The sequence below is a fragment of the Geotrypetes seraphini genome, chromosome 9 (assembly GCF_902459505.1).
Source record: "Geotrypetes seraphini chromosome 9, aGeoSer1.1, whole genome shotgun sequence".
NCBI classification, from domain to species: Eukaryota; Metazoa; Chordata; class Amphibia; order Gymnophiona; family Dermophiidae; genus Geotrypetes; species Geotrypetes seraphini.
This window is the reverse complement of record NC_047092.1, coordinates 50,651,920-50,671,328: the sequence shown is the minus strand read 5'-3', so window position 1 is coordinate 50,671,328 and position 19,409 is coordinate 50,651,920. Positions and strand designations below refer to the sequence as shown.

Sequence of the window (19,409 nt, the reverse complement as noted above, 5' to 3'; positions counted from 1 at the left end):
GAAACTGGGCCTCTTCTTCCTTGAAAAGAGGAGACATGATCAAAACATTCAAAATACTGAAGCGAATAGACTTAGTAGATAAAGACAGACTGTTCACACTCTCCAAGGTAGAGAGAACGAGAGGGCACTCTCTAAAGTTGAAAGGGGATAGATTCTGTACAAACATAAGGAAATTCTTCTTCACACAGTGTGGTGGAGAGCTGGAACGCTCTTCCGAAGACTGTTGTAGGGGAAAACACCCTCCAGGGATTCAAGACTAAGCTGGACAAGTTCCTGCTAAACTGGGACGTACACAGGTGAGGCTGGACTCATTTTAGAGCACTAGTCTTTGACCCGGAGGCCACCGCGTGAGCGGACTGATGGGCACGATGGACCACTGGTCTGACCCAGCAGCGGCAATTCTTATGTTCTTATCTTGTCTGATCCCTCTTGCTTTCTCTGGTCACTCAGGTTGCTACTATTTTCTTCCGATCTCTACCAGTTACACAGCTCACTACTGGTCACGACTGGTCAAGGTTTAGTACATTGGTCCCTTCTTGGACTCTCTGGTCATTCCAATCTCTACCGGTCATGCAGTTCACCATCAGTCACAAACGGTCAAGCTTTTTCTTCCCCTCACTTCAAAGGAACAACTCACTCTGAAAGTCCTGCTTCTCATCCCCCCGCACCCTTTAGTTTAGGGTGTAAAATGTTGCACTTAAATCCTAGAGTCCGAGAAACACCCCTTATATTCTGTACCAGTTCAGAGTTGTTACTTCTACCATTCTCATAGTGAATATGTGGCATAAGAGCCTTTTTATAGCAAGAGGTTCATAAAGTTCCTCTCTTATGCAAATTTTATGAAAATGTTCCTCAGATCACTTGTAATACAGCAGTCTTTCAGTTCTACAACCCATCCCTGCCTCCTCCCATATAGCTTATCTACAACCACCCTCACAGGATCCCTCTCTTTACCCCATGAGAAACCAAAGTACAGTTAAGTCATACTACACCAGTGGTCTCAAACTCAAACCCTTTGCAGGGCCACATTTTGGATTTGTAGGTACTTGGAGGGCCTCAGAAAAAATAGTTAATGTCTTATTAAAGAAATGACAATTTTGCATGAGGTAAAACTCTTTATAGTTTATAAATCTTTCCTTTTGGTTAATTCTTAATAATAATATTGTAATTTATAGCTAAAGAGACAAATGATCAAGAAACTGTTTTATATTACTTTTGTGATTATAATAAACATACTGAGGGCCTCAAAATAGAACCTGGCGGGCCGTATGTGGCCCCCGGGCCGCAAGTTTGAGACCACTGTACTACATCCAAGCTGTCTTCCTATATCCCTTGTTTTTGTTTTTGGGAACTACCTAACCAGACCCTCCCGTCTCCTGTGACGGGTCACACACACCCTGTCATACAGCTTCCTCTTCAGTTCGACTCCAGGAGGTTGAACGTATGCAGTCTCGGTGTCTTCCACCATGCATTAGCATGGGCTTTCCCTGCCCCGTGAGCAACAGTAAATTGGTAGGCCTGCAGCATTAAATACCATAAATAAGTCTGGTGTTACTGTTCTTCATTAAGAGTAATCATTTGAAGGGATCATCATCTGTCAGAAGGGTAAATTTGTGTCCCAACAAATAATACTGAAGGGTGCTGATAGCCTATTTTGCTACTAAACAATCCTTTTCAGTGGTAGAATACTTATGTTCTATTGTGGACAATTTTCTACTGAGGAACATTACTGGATGCTCATCCTCTCCCTCCCCCTGGCTCAGTACCGCCTCTAAACCCATTCCAGAGGCATCAGTCTGAAGTATATATTTTGACTAAATAAAACATTTTTCAGTATAAGCCCTTTACACAAACTCTCCTGTCTGTTACTGCGCCTACTTTAATGAGTTGGGGAATGTATTACAAAATAGTTCAGTCAAACTGGAGACTACCTCGGCAAAGCTTGGTATAAACGAATGGTTGTATCCTACCATACTCAAATTTTGATGTAACTTCCCGTTTCTGGGTCCAGAAGAGCCAGCCTTCTGTCTGCTGCGTTAATCGCAATTAAATATTTTAGTGGGCGTTAAAAATTTAACTTGTTAATCGTGTTATTAACACATTAAATCTATAGCCCTAGTTTAAATCTTTTTTTAAGTAGCGCTTTAATGCTATTAGAAAATTGTTTCACAAAGCAGTGATAATAGTACAGCTTAAAATAGGTTTCAGTATTCCAGCTACTAAGTTAAGATATTAGGATTATGGGCTAGATTCACTAAAGCCACAGATTGGATCCGATCCGATCTGTGGCCAGGGGGGCTGATTCACGAAGCACCTTCATGCAAATGAGAGTGATTGGAATCACGCCCCAACCCACCGCACAGATTGCTCTACAGTGATCCCGACGCATGCGCAGACCATCTTTAGATGGTCTGCGTATGCGCTGGCCCTTCATGCCCGGCAGAGTTGGAAAGAAAACTTTTACTACTTTTGTTTTTTACTTTTTCATGAGCTTGTGTTTTATCCTGCTTTAAACCCACGGGTTAAAACCACGGGCTTGCACTGTGGGGAAGGGCAGGAGAGTTGGGGCAGAGAGCAGGAGAAGCAGGATCTGGGAAAGAGAGCTGAAGAAGATCAGGGTAGAAAGCAGAAGGAGATTGGGGCAGAGAGCAGGGCAGCCAGAGCAGGAGAATCACGGCAGAGAGCAGGGTTTTTACATAAGCGACTGGTCCTCAGCAGTCGCTTGTTTTTGGATCGGCCAGTGCAGTCGATGTGCCTGCATTTGTTTAGTGAATCGCGTCCTTCCTACTTTGCATGTGTGGATCGGATCGGAGGATGATCAGCCACAAGGTTTGTGAATTGGGTCACAAAGTGGTCGGGACACGATTAGTGTCCTAGTGAATCTAGACCATTGTTTTTGTTTGTGTTATTTACGAATCTTGCCACATGATATATGGTCTATAAATGAAATAAAATGGAAATCATGCAAAATTTGAGACCTCTCATTTCTCACTGTTATCTATATAGCAGATATTTTCCTAAATCTTTATGTAAAATTATAGTGACAAGCAAGGTATTCAGAAAATAGTCTATTGTACTTTACCTTGCACTATAGTCTTTTAAAGCACCAGACCCTGATTTGAAGAATTTGTAGATAGCCTCCTCTTTTGTTAGGTTTTGGAACTTCCCCCATATATTATTTGAAGATAATGAAAGCATACTAAAAAGCTACAAATGGAAAAGACTGAACATTAGTTTATATGATTGACATTTTAAATACTCTTAAGACATGTTAAGAGTTGTTGGCATGTTAGCGATAGTCAACCAGTCTGTGTGATCTATGCATCATTTATATTACAAACTACAGTAGACATTCAAAAGAACAGTATCATGGATTGTACGATTACAAGGAAGAGCCAGGGGTGCCATTGCTTCCCCCCCCCCACTGTAATGTGATGTACTGTGCATATTCAAATTGAATTCATTTTTTTAATATTCTGCTATTCACAAAACACCTCAGAAGACTAAAATTAAAATAAGTCATAAAAATTAAAAATCAGATATCACAGCTTTCTGCCTTTGCTTAAAACATTCTTCAAATATTATTTTGAGCAATTTCCTAAAATGCAAACAATCAGGGTTCTTTCTTAAAGCAAGAGGGTGTTTACTCCAAATGTAAGGTCCTACATAGGATATGTCAATGCTCAAGTAGATGCCAAATGAATCCAGGCAGAGGTGGTAATGCAATTTGCAATGTACCCACCATGTTCTAAGGAAAACAGATGTTGAGTTGACATATACTTCTTTAAACAATCAGCTAGATTTTTGGGATTTGCTTTACACAACTGTAAATCAAGCAGACAATTTTATGTTGAATATTTTTACTGAAAATTTGCAAGAAACACAGCCAAACACTGCAAAAACATCACGAAAAAAAATACACAAGGCAAATACAACGAATCACCCACCTTCCCTAACACCTCCCCCTCCTTACCCTCACCAAACCCTCCTCCCCCCTCCCCACCCAAGTACCTCAAACTTCCTTAACAATCCAGCTTCCAGAATGCCTATCAGATCATTGGTTCAATAAATGACTTTGAGCTTTTTGAGTCAATGTGAGCCAAATAGGCTCCCAAATTGTACAAAACAAACAACCCTGAGGTGTGTCCAAAGAGAGACGTTCCATAGAGGCATAATGTATCATAAGAGTCCGCCCATGAGACAAGGTTGAGGAGTCCGGTAAAATCCAGCAATGCAATATAGCTTTTTTCTCCCAACAAAATAGCATGTTCCAAAAACCCCCCAAACCCCTTCAGGGATGTACAGGGAAGAGTCTCCAATGTAAAGAGCATCTCAGGACAGTTGTTATAGCCATGTCAACACATATTGGTAATGTGTTGTCGTAGATGAGTCCAGAAAACCTGTACCAGAGGTCTTACCCAAAATTGATGTCCCAAGATAGCCATTGGGTGATGACATTTAAGACAATAGTCTGTGAGACTCAATTTTGCTTGGTGAAGATATGCCGGAGATCTGTGGAGTCTTAACAGAAACTTGTAGTTCATTTCAATTAAGGTCACCTGAGGAGTGATGCTCAATGTGCGCTTGAGGCCAATCTTAATGGTCAAACCAGTAACCACACAAGGTAAATCCTCTGACCACTTGGCTGCATAATGGTCACAGGAATGCGTCCCCAGGCCTGCTTAATGGAACCTATGATGAAACTTCAACTGAGCTTCTGAAAGAGCTTCCTGACTTTGGTTAGTAAGACCGGTCCAGGGAACAGACCACACATAGGAAGCCATCTGGGAATAAGCCAGTCAATCACTGGATGTCCAATTGAAGTCAGATTGCATCACTGAAAACATAAGAATTGCTGCTACTGGGTCAGAGCAGTGGTCCATCATGCCCAGCAGTCTGGTCACGCGGCGGCCCTTAGGTCAAAGACCAGTGCCCTGTTAGAGTCTAGCCTTACTTGCGTATGTTCTGTTCTAGTAGGAACTTATCCAACCTTGTCTTGAATCCCTGAAGGGTGTTTTCCCCTATAACATCCTCCGGAAGAGCATTCCAGGTTTCTACCACTCTCTGGGTGAAGAAAAACTACCTTACGTTTGTATGGAATCTTTTCCTTTCTAACTTCAGCGAGTGCCCTCTCGTTCTCTTCACCTTGGAGAGGGTGAACAGTCTCTCTTTCTCTACTAAGTCAATTCCCTTCAATATCTTGAATGTTTCGATCATGTCCCCTCTCAATCTTCTCTGTGAGGTAAGCACCTGAAAAATATATTGCGTGTTGGTTGTGCGCCACACCAAAGGAGGAAATTGTGCAGTCCCTGGTGGAAAATCTTTGTTATCCAGGAAGAGCAGGTAAGCAATTGCTGTATGCGGGATCTGGAGGTGTTTGCATAATCTCCTCCAGACTTGATGTGGCAGTCAAACAGGCAATTTTAAATCAAATGCTTGTTTGCACAGAGTGCAGCCTTTGAAACACATAAGGGGTGCTACTGTATATTTTATCACCTGCAGTCTTAAAATTGCTATTAGGCTGGCCAAAACAGATACAACGTATTCTAATTTACTTAACACACGTGCCATCAAGACCTTCGATTTGCCTTATCCAAATACAGTAAAACCATGGTTACAAGCATAATTCGTTCCAGAAGCATGCTTGTAATCCAAAGCACTCGTATATCAAAGCAAATGTCCCCGTAAAAAATAATAGAAACTCAGATGATTTGTTCTACAACCCAAAAACTTTAATACAAAATACTATGTACTTGTATTGCAAAACCTCGCTCAGTTAGAACAGTCAATACACTCCCGGAGTGTCAGAGAGCGAAGAACCATCGACTCAGTTGTGATAATGTGATTTGTGTATACAGTAATAATAATCAATTTATATACTGCAAGGCCATAAAGTTCTATGTGGTTTACAGTAGTTAAAAAAACCCAAAAGAAGTTGAATAGAACTAAAAAAAGTTAAAAGCCAATAATTAGAGAAACTAAAATGATCAAAATAGTGCATAATAAAATTTTTACGAATTAGCTGCCTAAACACTTCGAAAACAGATATGTTTTTAGATGTCTCCTAAATTCCCCATAAGTGTCAGTAAGCAAAAGCAATTGTTCTAAATCCTTACACCATAACGCTGCTTGATATGAAAAAAAGATTTTGATGATGTTTTTTTAAGTTTACATCTTTAACAGGCGGAAAAACAAAATTTAGATGTGAGTTTCTCTTATGTTTGTTGGTTGCAAAAGAGAAAAACTCAATTATATATTTGGGAGCTAAACCAAGTACTTGTATTGCAAGACATTGCTTGTATATCAAGTTAAAATTTAATAAAATGTTTTGCTTGTCTTGCAAAACACTTGCAATCCAAGGTTTTACTGTTTACAAATTAGTTGTAAGCTACACAAAAATGAACCATGGAAATTTGCTTTTCTTCTGAAAGATAAATGTACAGTTGTGCCCCCATCCTCCATCTTGTAACTGCAAGTCCACCAAAGAGCAAGCCTTTGTCAGTACAGTCGACTCCGCTTAAGTGCAAGGTCTCCGGCCCGGCCCTCGACGTGCACTTAAACGGAGTGTGCGCTTAATCAGAGTACCAGTGGAGTGCCGCAGGGTTCGGTGCTTAGGCCTGTGCTCTTCAACATATTTATAAACGACCTGGAAATTGGAACGACGAGCGAGGTGATTAAATTTGCAGACAATACGAAGTTATTCAGAGTAGTGAAGACGCAGGAGGATTGCGAAACCTGCAATAGGACATAAACACGCTCAAGAAATGGGCCGCAACATGGCAAATTAAGTTTAATATGGATAAATATAAGGTGATGTATGTCGGTAACAAAAATCTTGTACACAAATACAGGATGTCTGGATCAGTACTCGGAGAGACCCCCCAGGAAAGAAACTTGAGAGTACTGGTCGACAAGTCAATGAAGCCATCTGTGCAATGTGCGGCAGCAGCGAAAAGGGCGAACAGAATGCTTTTAATGATTAAGAAGGGGATCATGAACAGATCAGAGAAGGTTATCATGCCGCTGTACCAGGCCATGGTGCGACCCCACCTGGAATACTGCATCCAGCACTGGTTGCCGTCCTTGAAAAAGGACACAGTACTACTCGAAAGAGTCCAGAGAAGAGCGACTAAAATGGTTAAGGGGCTGGAGGAGTTGTCGTACAGTGAGAGATTAGAGAAACTGGGCCTCTTCTCCCTTGAAAAAAGGAGACTGAGAGGGGACATGATTGAAATGTTCAAGATAATGAAGCGAATAGACTTAGTAGATAAAGACAGGTTTTCCACCCTCTCCATGGTAGGAAGAACGAGAGGGCACTCTTTAAAGTTAAAAGGGGCTAGATTCTGTACAAACGTAAGGAAGTTCTTTTTCACCCTGAGAGTGGTTGAAAACTGGAACGCTCTTCCGGGGAAAACACCCTCTAGGGATTCAAGATAAAGTTAGACAAGTTCCTGCTAGACCAGAACATACACAGGTAAGGCTAGACTCAGTTAGGGCTCAGGTCCTTGACCTAGGGGCAGCAGCGGGAGAAAACTGCTGGGCACAATAGACCACTGGTCTGACCCAGCAGCGGCAATTCTTATGTTCTTATGTACCAATTTTTAGTCATGAAAAATCACAGTACACGGTAGTCAAATGCAATAAAACTTTTATTTAGCATAAACCACACGTAAAACAATTCTACATGGTTCAGTTTTAGAAACAGCACTGTTCCGTCTAATACAATACAATACACTGTAAAACTTTTTTTAAACCAACATTCTACTGAAATAATCAGTCATTATTTTTTCTGCGTGCAGATTACACGATTCAGGCTGTGTAACTGACTACTGATGCTGTAAAACTGGCCATAGTCGTGACATCCATTTAGCTACAGATAACAACGCAGCGTGTGTAGGGACTTCAGTGCATCTGAGAAGGAAACAATCTCTGCAGGTGTTTCATTAGTCGTGATAACCACAGCAGTATCTGCAGTGTCCTTTATGGACTGTACAGATATCGGAATTAGTGCTGTCAGATGATATGGCCACATCGTTGTCAACAGCGACATACAGCTCAAAATCTTGTGGCGAGAGTCCAGCTGGGACTTTGATGGACAAAGTGTCAGCTTCAGTTGTCTCATCAGATGCGTGAATGAAGCTCGCCCCTTGATAGCAATTTGAAATCGTGGATGATGAGACTCGACTCCAGGCCTCCTGTACCATGTGAAGAGAGTCGAGCACCGTCATTTTTCTCGCGAGTTCAGCAGCTCGGGAGCTGGATTCCATACCTGCAATCACATATCTTACGACGAGCGACCTGTAATGAAGTTTGAAGTTGGCGATTATCCCCTGGTCCATCGGTTGGATCAAAGATGTCATGTTTGGTGGCAGAAACACGAGTCTAATGTTTGTTAGTCGGACATCATTGCTGTGTGCTGCACAGTTATCACACAGCATTACAATGTGTCTCCTATGCCTTCCCATCAGATTGTCAAGCTTCTGCAACCATTCAATCCACAGTGTTGCCGTCATCCATGCATTTTTGTTGCTTTCATATTCAACAGGCAGGCGTTTTATGTTTTGAAAGCACTGAGGATTTTGATTCTTCCCAATCACCAGTGGCTCGAGCTTTTCACTACCGTCCATATTGCAACTCAGCAGTAATGTCAATCGTTCCTTTGGCACCTTGACGCCAAGAGTTTCACTGCGTTTGAAAACCAATGTTCCATCAGGGATGGCACGCCAGTACAGGGCTGTTTCATCGGCGTTGAAAACGTCGTATGGTTCATATCAACCAATGACTGATGGCAACACTTCCATGACCCATCTTTCTGCACCAAACTCATCCACATCTTGTTTTTTGTCATGCTATTCTATTTTTTTTTTATACTTTATTTAGTTTTAATGCCAACAAAAAGTGCAATACAATTTACATACAAATAATAATAATAATCAAATAAGCACTTATAAACAATCAGAATCTATACAAAAAATAAAATTCCCTCCCTCATCTAACATTACCATCAGGAATAATACCAAAACAAAAGATATACCCCTCCCCCCCCTCCGGATGTGTGGGTGCAAAACAACGGAAAATAAAGATAAAGGGCAAGTATAACAAATCTTCAAAAGACATCAATGGACTCCAAACCAATTTGAATATCTTATTATGCCCCAGCAAGTCATCATTCATTTTCTCATATTTATAAGTTAAGCATAAGCTTGCCCACCAGAAAGGAAAACTAAGGTGCTCCCAATTCTTCCAATTGCGAGCAATCATTTGCACGGTCATAATTAGGAAAAGCCTGCATTTATAGCGGTCCACGGGGGGCTTAATATGCAATAATGTTCCACATAGGACTACCTCATACGTCAATGGAATTGATGCCTCCAGTATGGTATTAATTTGTCCCCATATTGACTTCCAAAAGTTAAGTATCAAAGGACAATAGAACAGCAGATGATCCAGTGTCCCTACATCAAGATGACAATGGCAGTATCTATTAGATTTAGAACTGTCTAATTTTTGTAAATGAACAGGGGTTCAGAAACTTCTATGTAACAAAAAAAAAAATGTTTGTCTCACAGATGCTGACTGCTTCTTAAATTTTATGCCATTATGAACCTTCCACCTCTCCAGCCATTCGTTTGTTGCTTTGAAGTCTTCTACGCCCAGTTCCTCAGATAGCTGTGCTGCTTTCTCCATCAGCAGAGGCCCACTGATTGGCAGTCGACGACTTCTAGCTTCAGCAAACAATCGCAGCAATGCCTGTTCAACGTCTCCAGCCTTCCCAATTCTTTTCCGTTTCCTGGTAGGATTGCTGTTGTTTTGTCAGTCTTTCAAAATGGCTTGCTTTTTGTTGTGAATCTGAGAAATTTGGCTAGGTTGAATGCTGTAATGTTTTGCAATGGTGACCTGACTCTCCCTTTGGTCAAGTCTATTTAAGACATCAACACGTTCAGCCAAAGATAATGTCTTTTGTCCAGCGTGGTGAACATGTTCAGCCAAAGAGAAAGGGTTTTCTCCACGAGATGCCATGGAGCTGTTTCGAAAGTTCGAACACCTGGCCAGACCTAGACTGCTGATCCGAAACACGTGGATTATCAATGTTAGAACGTAATTGCTTTTAACCGGAGTGAAAATAATGTGAACGAATAGAGGTGGGACCTATAACATCAGTGCGCATAAGCGGATTGTGTGCTTATCTGATTTGCAATTATCTGGAGTTTACGTCCATTAACTTTAATGTAAAAAACCCGGGACTATGGTGGTAGGTTGCAGATAACCGAAGCGTGCACTTAACCGACATGCACTTAGGTGGAGTAGACTGTTCTCTATTTTTTTCTAGATATCCACAGAGCAGTTGATTTTTCCCCGATTCAAAATAGGTTGATACAACCAATCTACATGGCATTCAAATATACTTTTTTTTTTTTTTTAAATCTGCAAAATTAAGTACCACATATACTAAAAAAAAACAAAACAGATTTGGGTTTATACTTAAATTTATATTTTAGATTTATACCAGGGATCTCAAAGTCCCTCCTTGAGGGCCGCAATCCAGTCAGGTTTTCAGGGAGGGACTTTGGGACCCCTGATTTATACTCTCCATCATTTTAGCTAAAAGTGGCAAATAAATGTTTCAAATAATGACTGGAGAAGACAGAGCCTTGTGGTCTCCATATTTAATTGGAAAGAGCCTAACACAAATGCTTTCAATGTACTTTGAAAAATATTCATTAGGAACTCCTGAAGCCATTACTTGTTGCAACTGGATTGTCTTAAGACTCTGATTTTAACTTTAAGGGGTCATATTTCTGTTTTAAAGATGTCCAGGTGCTACTTAGGGCTCCTTTTACTAAGCTGCAGTAGCAGTTTTAGCGGGCGCTAGACGCTAACGCCTCCATTGAGCTGGCGCGGTGGTTAATGCGCGTGCTAATCTGCAGCACACACTACAAACGCTACTGCAGCTTAGTAAAAGGAGCCCCTAATATATGCACCCATAATTGATTAAATTACAGCAATGTCTTGCGACCTGACTTCCACATCACAATGAAGTTTGCAAATGGGTCAAAAAACTTGTATTAAGCTGCTCTGTCATGCCTATAAGCAGAATGACTGATCATTTGTATCCTGTGATTTGTAGAACAAAATTTGCAATCCCTATTTTGTTTGGGGGTTTTTTTGTTTGGGGGGGTGCTGTCAAGTTTTTCATTATGATTTCTCCAAGACCTCAATGATCTTCATCCTATTTTCATTTGAGGACCTTAAGATCTACAGGACAATCTTTAAGCTGTTGTGTCACCATCCAGAATTCACTTAGAATCTACTAGATGCCCTGCCTGTGCTATGCTTTTAGCTATCTTGCTCCTTTATTGTGGCATTCTATTCCTCTCAATGGTTGAGTTTAACTATGCTGCTATGTTGCTTATGTCTAATAGCTCTATAGAAATGATTAGTAGCAGCAGCAGCAGTAGGCTGATGTCCTGGCTGTTCTGCAGGCTTTCGGCCTTAAGGTTTTCCTGAGTGTTTTATGCCAGACATAGTAACATAGTAACATAGTAACATAGTAGATGACGGCAGATAAAGACCCGAATGGTCCATCCAGTCTGCCCAACCTGATTCAATTTAAATTTTATTTTTTTTTCTTCTTAGCTATTTCTGGGCGAGAATCCAAAGCTTTACCCGGTACTGTGCTTGGGTTCCAACTGCCGAAATCTCTGTTAAGACTTACTCCAGCCCATCTACACCCTCCCAGCCATTGAAGCCCTCCCCTGCCCATCCTCCTCCAAACGGCCATACACAGACACAGACCGTACAAGTCTGCCCAGTAACTGGCCTAGTTCAATCTTTAATATTATTTTCTGATTCTAAATCTTCTGTGTTCATCCCACGCTTCTTTGAACTCAGTCACAGTTTTACTCTCCACCACCTCTCTCGGGAGCGCATTCCAGGCATCCACCACCCTCTCCGTAAAGTAGAATTTCCTAACATTGCCCCTGAATCTACCACCCCTCAACCTCAAATTATGTCCTCTGGTTTTACCATTTTCCTTTCTCTGGAAAAGATTTTGTTCTACGTTAATACCCTTTAAGTATTTGAACGTCTGAATCATATCTCCCCTGTCTCTCCTTTCCTCTAGGGTATACATATTCAGGTCTTCCAGTCTCTCCTCATACGTCTTCTGGCGCAAGCCTCCTATCATTTTCGTCGCCCTCCTCTGGACCGCCTCAAGTCTTCTTATGTCTTTCGCCAGATACGGTCTCCAAAACTGAACACAATACTCCAAGTGGGGCCTCACCAATGACCTGTACAGGGGCATCAACACCTTCTTCCTTCTACTGACTACGCCTCTCTTTATACAGCCCAGAATCCTTCTGGCAGCAGCCACTGCCTTATCACACTGTTTTTTCGCCTTTAGATCTTCGGACACTATCACCCCAAGGTCCCTCTCTCCGTCCGTGCATATCAGCTTCTCTCCTCCCAGCATATACGGTTCCTTCCTATTATTAATCCCCAAATGCATTACTCTGCATTTCTTTGCATTGAATTTTAGTTGCCAGGCATTAGACCATTCCTCTAACTTTTGCAGATCCTTTTTCATATTTTCCACTCCCTCTTCGGTGTCTACTCTGTTACAAATCTTGGTATCATCTGCAAAAAGGCACACTTTTCCTTCTAGCCCTTCAGACATGTTTTGCTTTACTTATTCATTATATTTTGATGTCTGCTTGTAGTAAATTTTGCAGTTTTTCTTTTACCTACCTGCTGTTTATTGATTGTACTTTTTTTCTTTGTCATTGTTGACTGTGCTCAAGGAAGGGTGTGATAGTAAATAAACAAAGTAAACTTTCAGTACCAGTGAACATTGAGAAGCAAAATACATATGTAGTATATTGAAATTTCAGAAATATCTTTTTAAAAAAAAATATTTAAAATTCTAAAACGTACCTCTGAATGATTATATTTATGAGCTATCTCTCCTGGTGTTTGACCATCCTTGGTTTGTAGACTTTTATCTGCACCAAGTTCAAGCAACCTCAAAACTGTATTCTTATATCCTTGAGATGCAGCCCATGTTAGTGCCTATATTGAAGAAAGTTTTCAGTTCTTCAATTAAGTACCTCAAAAAAGTGCTTAACTTCTAGGATTACTATTAAATAGAAACTTTTTCTTATTCACTAGACTCACTTATTCATGGGATACGCAGCAGTAAAAATAATGATACAGTAGAACCTCCATAGTTGACCATTTCCCTACATTGAACACCTCTTAAAGTTGACCTAATTTTTATACTAAATGGAAGACTGACCTCTATATATTAACCACCTCTCTAGGTTGTATCTTGACCACTTGGACTCCGACACACAATATTAATTTACCCTCAATAACTTGACTAATTGAGTCCACTCTACACAAAGGGGTAGAAGGTATGGGCTTTGCCCCTTAGTTGTATTATTTTTTCTTTAGTACAAGTTCTTTTTTCATGTTTTATTATTACCATGTATAGAATTAGGCCCAACATCCTATTGTTATCATGTGTTGCTGAAGATTTTTTCAACGTGAAAGACTGGTATGAATTGTAAATATATCCTACCATTACTGAAAATTGTTAGTGTTAATCAAGACATAATGGCCCAAAGGAAAAACTCAAAGAGCTGACATTGTAGGAAAAAGTTCATCTTCTACATTTTCTGGAAAGCAGCAGCCAAAGAAAGATGGCGGAACATTTTGGTGTTAGCAGGACCACAGTTAGCACCATCCAAAAACATAAACATGAGTACTTGGAGAGATATAGTAAGGAAAGCGGAGACCTAAAGTGGAAAAGGAGAAAATCTTTCCTCAATGAAGTCACATTAAGCTGGTTCAAATAAATGAGGACAGTTAATGCCCGAATCTCCAGGCTGATGATCCAAGTTGCTAAAAAATTCATACAGGAATTCAGAATGCAGATTTCCAAGCATAGTAACATAGTAATATAGTAGATGACGGCAGATAAAGACCCGAATGGTCCATCCAGTCTGCCCAACCTGATTCAATTTAAATTTTTTTTTTTTTTCTTCTTAGCTATTTCTGGGCGAGAATCCAAAGCTTTACCCGGTACTGTGCTTGGGTTCCAACTGCCAAAATCTCTGTTAAGACTTACTCCAGCCCATCTACACCCTCCCAGCCATTGAAGCCCTCCCCTGCCCATCCTCCTCCAAACGGCCATACACATACACAGACCGCACAAGTCTGCCCAGTAACTGGCCTAGTTCAATCTTTAATATTATTTTCTGATTCTAAATCTTCTGTGTTCATCCCACGCTTCTTTGAACTCAGTCACAGTTTTACTCTCCACCACCTCTCTCGGGAGCGCATTCCAGGCATCCACCACCCTCTCCGTAAAGTAGAATTTCCTAACATTGCCCCTGAATCTACCACCCCTCAACCTCAAATTATGTCCTCTGGTTTTACCATTTTCCTTTCTCTGGAAAAGATTTTGTTCTATGTTAATACCATTTAAGTATTTGAACGTCTGAATCATATCTCCCCTGTCTCTCCTTTCCTCTAGGGTATACATAGAGGAAGTGGTTGGCATCAAGTGGTTGGCTCAAAAAATTTAAACTGTGACATGAGATCTCCCAGAAAGTCTTGTGTGGTGAATTCAATGAAGTTCCAAATCAAATAAAATGATGTGTGAACATTCACTAGGGTCTCTAACTAAATCATTCAAATTTTTTCAGCTGGATCTCTACTGGTTCGAGACTTACAGGCAACTGAAGGGAGGTCACTTTTATGAGTGCCACGGTCCACATAACACAAAACATCCACTTTGGCCATGTGCTGCAGCCCAATTAAACCTGTGAGGGGACTGAAATATTTTGGATCCATACTACTCTTGGTACTAAGCTCTTGTGCAAAGTTTGGAATCTAACATGAGCTCGCCTCCCTTTTAATGGGCCAGCAAACTATGTGTAAAATGTTACAATGAGAATTTTAAGGTCTATTTTTAATCCTCATTGCTTCTTGAACTATACTTTGATTCAGGACATAACTGAACCAGTAGTCATGGCCCATGATGTACATCTAGAATTTGCACTAGGAGGCTTTGCAGCTAACTGGAAACAAAGATATGACAAAGGCATGATGTCACCTTCTTAATGCAAATTTTTGCCATTTTATGGGTGCAAATATCTCTATTGTGTAGCTTTTAATTTATTGCTTTATGTCATTTGAAAAAACATCTTTTTTGCTGCAAAAGCCACCCTGTTTCATCTTGGACCCGGCCTTGCTTTGGTCAGAATTAAGGTCACAAAGATATGCATAATTTGAATAGATAAACTATGGGGCTCATAATCAAAACAAAAACAAGTCTAAAAATTGAACTAAGGCCAGTACTGGGCAGACTTGTACGGTCTGTGTCTGTATATGGCCATTTGGTGGAGGATGGGCTGGGGAGGGCTTCAATGGCTGGGAGGGTGTAGATGGGCTGGAGTAGGTTTTAACGGAGATTTCGGCAGTAGGAACCCAAGCACAGTACCGGGTAGAGCTTTGGATTCTTGCCCAAAAATAGCTAAGAAGAAAAAATTAAAAAATTTAAATTGAATCAAGTTGGGCAGATTGGATGGACCATTCGGGTCTTTATCTGCCGTCATCTACTATGTTACTAAAAACCCTCCCAAATCGGCAGTCCACAAAATAATTATTTTATTTCCGCCGGTCCATAGGTGTCAAAAGGTTGAAGAACACTGCTTTAGAGTTTGTTTTTTTTGGTGCCCAACTATTGATGGTTTCATTTTATTTGGCAGGCTGCCTTGTTCGTCAAATAAAGAATAAATCATTAGCAAAATGTTAATTTATTAAAATCATAATTTTGTATAAATTATTAGAACCTTAACTGAAGGAGCAATGCAGTTTTATAAACAAATATACTGTAGTTAATCTTACTGTATAACCATTTTCATCCTGGGCATTTATTTCTGCTGTATGAGCAACAAGAAGAGCAGCAACCTGAGTGTAACCTTCTTTAGCTGCCATCATAAGGGGAGTCATCTGTTTCCTGAGAACAAATCAAATTATGAAAAGGTATATAGACAACGTGAATATTCAGCAAAAGTATAAAGATTTGTGATTTTAGTAATGCAAAAAAAAAAAAAAAAAAAAAAAAAAGAAGAAGAAGAACCACCTGCAATTTTTTAAAAATGCATCCTGAAATCTTTCCATTTCTTTTTTTTAAGAAACATACCGGTATAATCCAATTTGATCAACACATATGAAACAGCAATTGTCTTCAACTGATATGTACAAATTTGACCAATTTTGGATGTGGATATAGTAGAGCAGTGTTTTTCAACCTTTTCACACCTATGGACCGGCAGAAATAAAATAATTATTCTGTGGACCGGCATTGGTCCATGGACCGGTGGTTGAAGAGCACAGGGCTAAGTCGTGGGCCAGACCCCGCCCATCTCTACCCAATCTCCACCCCAGACCCCGCCCCCATAATAGTACTAATTGCACCTTGCATGTCCTGTGCCTCATCTGGAAGCCTTCCCTCTGACGTTGCAACGTCAGAGAGAAGGCTTCCGGTTCAGGCGCACGATGCCCGTAGGAGCCACTGCCCTTGGCTTTGTGCACTGAATCGGTGAGGAAGAGGGAGCTGGCTCGAAGATAATGCTGCATCGATTGAACCGTGGACTGGCGGTTGAAGAACACTGTTTTGGGCCTGATGCATGTGCTGGCCCTGTGGACCGGCAGGAAATTTCTGTGGACCAGCACTGGTCCATGGACCGGTGGTTGAAGAACACTGCAGTAGAGAGTTGCATGGCTAAAGTAGGTATAACAAAAGACTGATGATGTCAGAATATATATATATCACAGACACATACATACGTAAACGCTATAGAAAGATAACTTAATAATGTTGCTCAACCAGAACAAATGCTGAAGTCTTGCTAAAGCAAAATTACTCACCTGTAGCACATGTTCCCCAAGGGCAGCAGGCAGATATTCTCATATATGGGGTGATGTGAACATGTATCAAAGCATATTGTCACTTTAAAAATCTTTAGAACTGCCTGTACCCTGCACACATGTGCTTTCCCACCCCCAACGTCTGTGGGTTCCTCAGTTCCATAAAAGAGTTAAGAAGCCAATTAGGGAAGGTGGAAGGGTTGTGAGAATACCTGTCTGCTATCCTTGGAGAACACCTGCTATAGGTGAATAACTTCGCTTTCTCCAAGGGCAAGCAGGCAGCATATTTTCAAATATGGGACTTCCAAGTTGTCAGGCTCATACCTCTAAGAAGAGGGTTAAAGATAACTATAATGAGTCTGGTGAAATTCCAGAGGTATGGAAGGAAGATGGCTTCTAAAGAGAGAATAAATTTCTGAGTACTGCCTGACCAAATTGACCATCTTTTCTAAAGTGTTGATCTAAGCAGTAGTGAGAAATGAAAGTATAGATTGAGGGACATAAAGGGAACTTCTATAACCAGTGCCTAAACTTAGGTGTTGGTAGGCGCCCTGCCGATTCCTAAGTTAATTGAAAAACACCATCAGGAATGGCAAAAAATAGCAGTGTTGAAGTGCCTACCAATGCCTAAATAAGAGGTGGCTGGAATCGTGGCTAGGTAGCTGCTTTAGGCAGAGGAACACCAAAGTAGGCGTAGCCAATGCCGGAAGTGGTGTTAGGCAGGTTAAAACAGCTACCTAGCCGCTATTCAGGAAAGATAGGCAACTGAAATGTAGGCCTGGAAAACCCTGGCCTACATTTCAGCTGCTTATCCATGCCACCGCAGGATTCTAAACCCAGCCCACAGCAACCATAAGCTGATTGCTGCAGGGGAAGTTATCCCTGATCAGCTAAACTAGCAGGGTTCCCCAAAGCCACAGCTTCGGGGAGTCCTGCTGGTTCAGCAGATCAGGGAAAAATACTCCTGCCGTGAGACACCCAAGCCTATTGGGGCCTTAGGCCCCTCCCAGTGCATCCCACGATGCAATGTGAAGGACCTTCATTTAGGAGTGACGAGCCTGTGAGCAGGAAGGACTGAACATCGTAATTTAGAGGTATGGGGGAGGTTCAGGGGTGTGAGGGGAGGGGCATCCAGTGGTAGGAGGGAATGGGCATCCGTCATGCCTCTATTTTGGTTCTGGGGGTGTCGGGGGTGGAGTGGGGTAGAGCTCACAGTTGGTTTTTTTAATGGGGACAGATAATGCGCATGTGTGACATGCACATCTGTGCCATTAAAAAAGAAGAAGAAGAAGAAGAAGAAAGCCTTAAAAGCTGAGTGGCAGGAAGCTGCTTTGGGGCTTCTCCTGCCGCTCAATTGTTGAGGTTTCCCCATACTGGCTTTGCATATGTGCCAAAGTGAATGCACTTATAGGTCAGTAAGAAGAGTTTGAATTGTATTCGGAAATGGATAGGGAGTCAATGAAGTGACTTGAAGATATGGGTAATGCGAGTATGGCAGCTTTTGCGGAATATAAGTCATGCAGCAGAATTTTGCTCAGATTGAAGGGTAAAGAGATGGTTGAGCGGAAAACCTGAGAGAAGCAAGTTGTAGTAATCTAAGTGAGAGGTGATGACAGTGTGGATAAGGGTTTTGGTAGTGTGCATAGAAAGAAGAGGATGGATTTTGGTAATAGTGATAGAGGAAGAAGTGACAGACTTTAGCTGTTTGCTGGGTCTGAGTGGTGAAGAAGAAAGAGGAGTTAAAGATGACCCCAAGATTGTGAGCTGATTAGACACAGAGGAGGAGGAGAACAGGGGAGGTGGAGTGGATTTAGGCGGAAAGACGGAAAGACACAGGGGAGGAGGAGGTGAATTTAGGTGGAAAGATAAGTGCAGTTTTAGTCATACTCAGTTTTAGATGGCGGTGAGACATCCAAGCAGCAATGTTGGACAGGCAGACAGACTCAGGTCTGGATTCCTGTAGAGATATCTAGTGTGGAGAAGTAAATCTGGGAGTCATCAGCACAGAGGTGATACTGAAAACCATGGGAGGAGATCAATGTGCCAAGGGAATGGATATACAGTATATGGAGAAAAGGAGAAGTCCTAAGACAGAGATCTGAGGTACACAAAGTGGGATAGCAGTGGAGAATCCCCCCATTGCATACATGGAGGATCCCCATTGCATAAAAGGGTCCACCTTGGGGATTAGCGCCCAAGAAAAGGATCTGAGTATCATTGTAGACAATATAATGAAACCTTCCGCCCAATGTGTGGTGACGGACAAAAAAATACAGGATGCTGGGAATTATTTAAAAAGGGATGGCTAACAAGACTAAGAATGTTATAATGCCCCCTGTATCGTTCCATGGTGCGGCCTCATCTGGAGTATTGCGTTCAATTCTGGTTTCCTTATCTCAAGAAAGATATAGTGGTGCTAAAAAAAGTTCAAAGAAGAGCGATCAAGATGGTAAAGGGGATGGAACTCCTCT

At 41.3% G+C, this 19,409-nt stretch overlaps 1 protein-coding gene across 2 annotated transcripts in view; it reads right to left on the bottom strand.

Annotated features, from left to right (window-relative positions):
- Positions 1-19,409, bottom strand: part of ASZ1 (ankyrin repeat, SAM and basic leucine zipper domain containing 1) — a 146,023-nt gene that overhangs the window by 46,709 nt on the left and 79,905 nt on the right. For both annotated transcript variants that reach the window (XM_033959758.1, XM_033959759.1), the window contains 3 exons: positions 15,913-16,024; positions 12,934-13,068; positions 3,083-3,207 (listed from right to left, as the gene is read on the bottom strand). In XM_033959758.1, the coding sequence (XP_033815649.1) occupies positions 3,083-3,207; positions 12,934-13,068; positions 15,913-16,024 (372 nt within the window). The remainder of the gene's footprint in view (positions 1-3,082; positions 3,208-12,933; positions 13,069-15,912; positions 16,025-19,409) is intronic.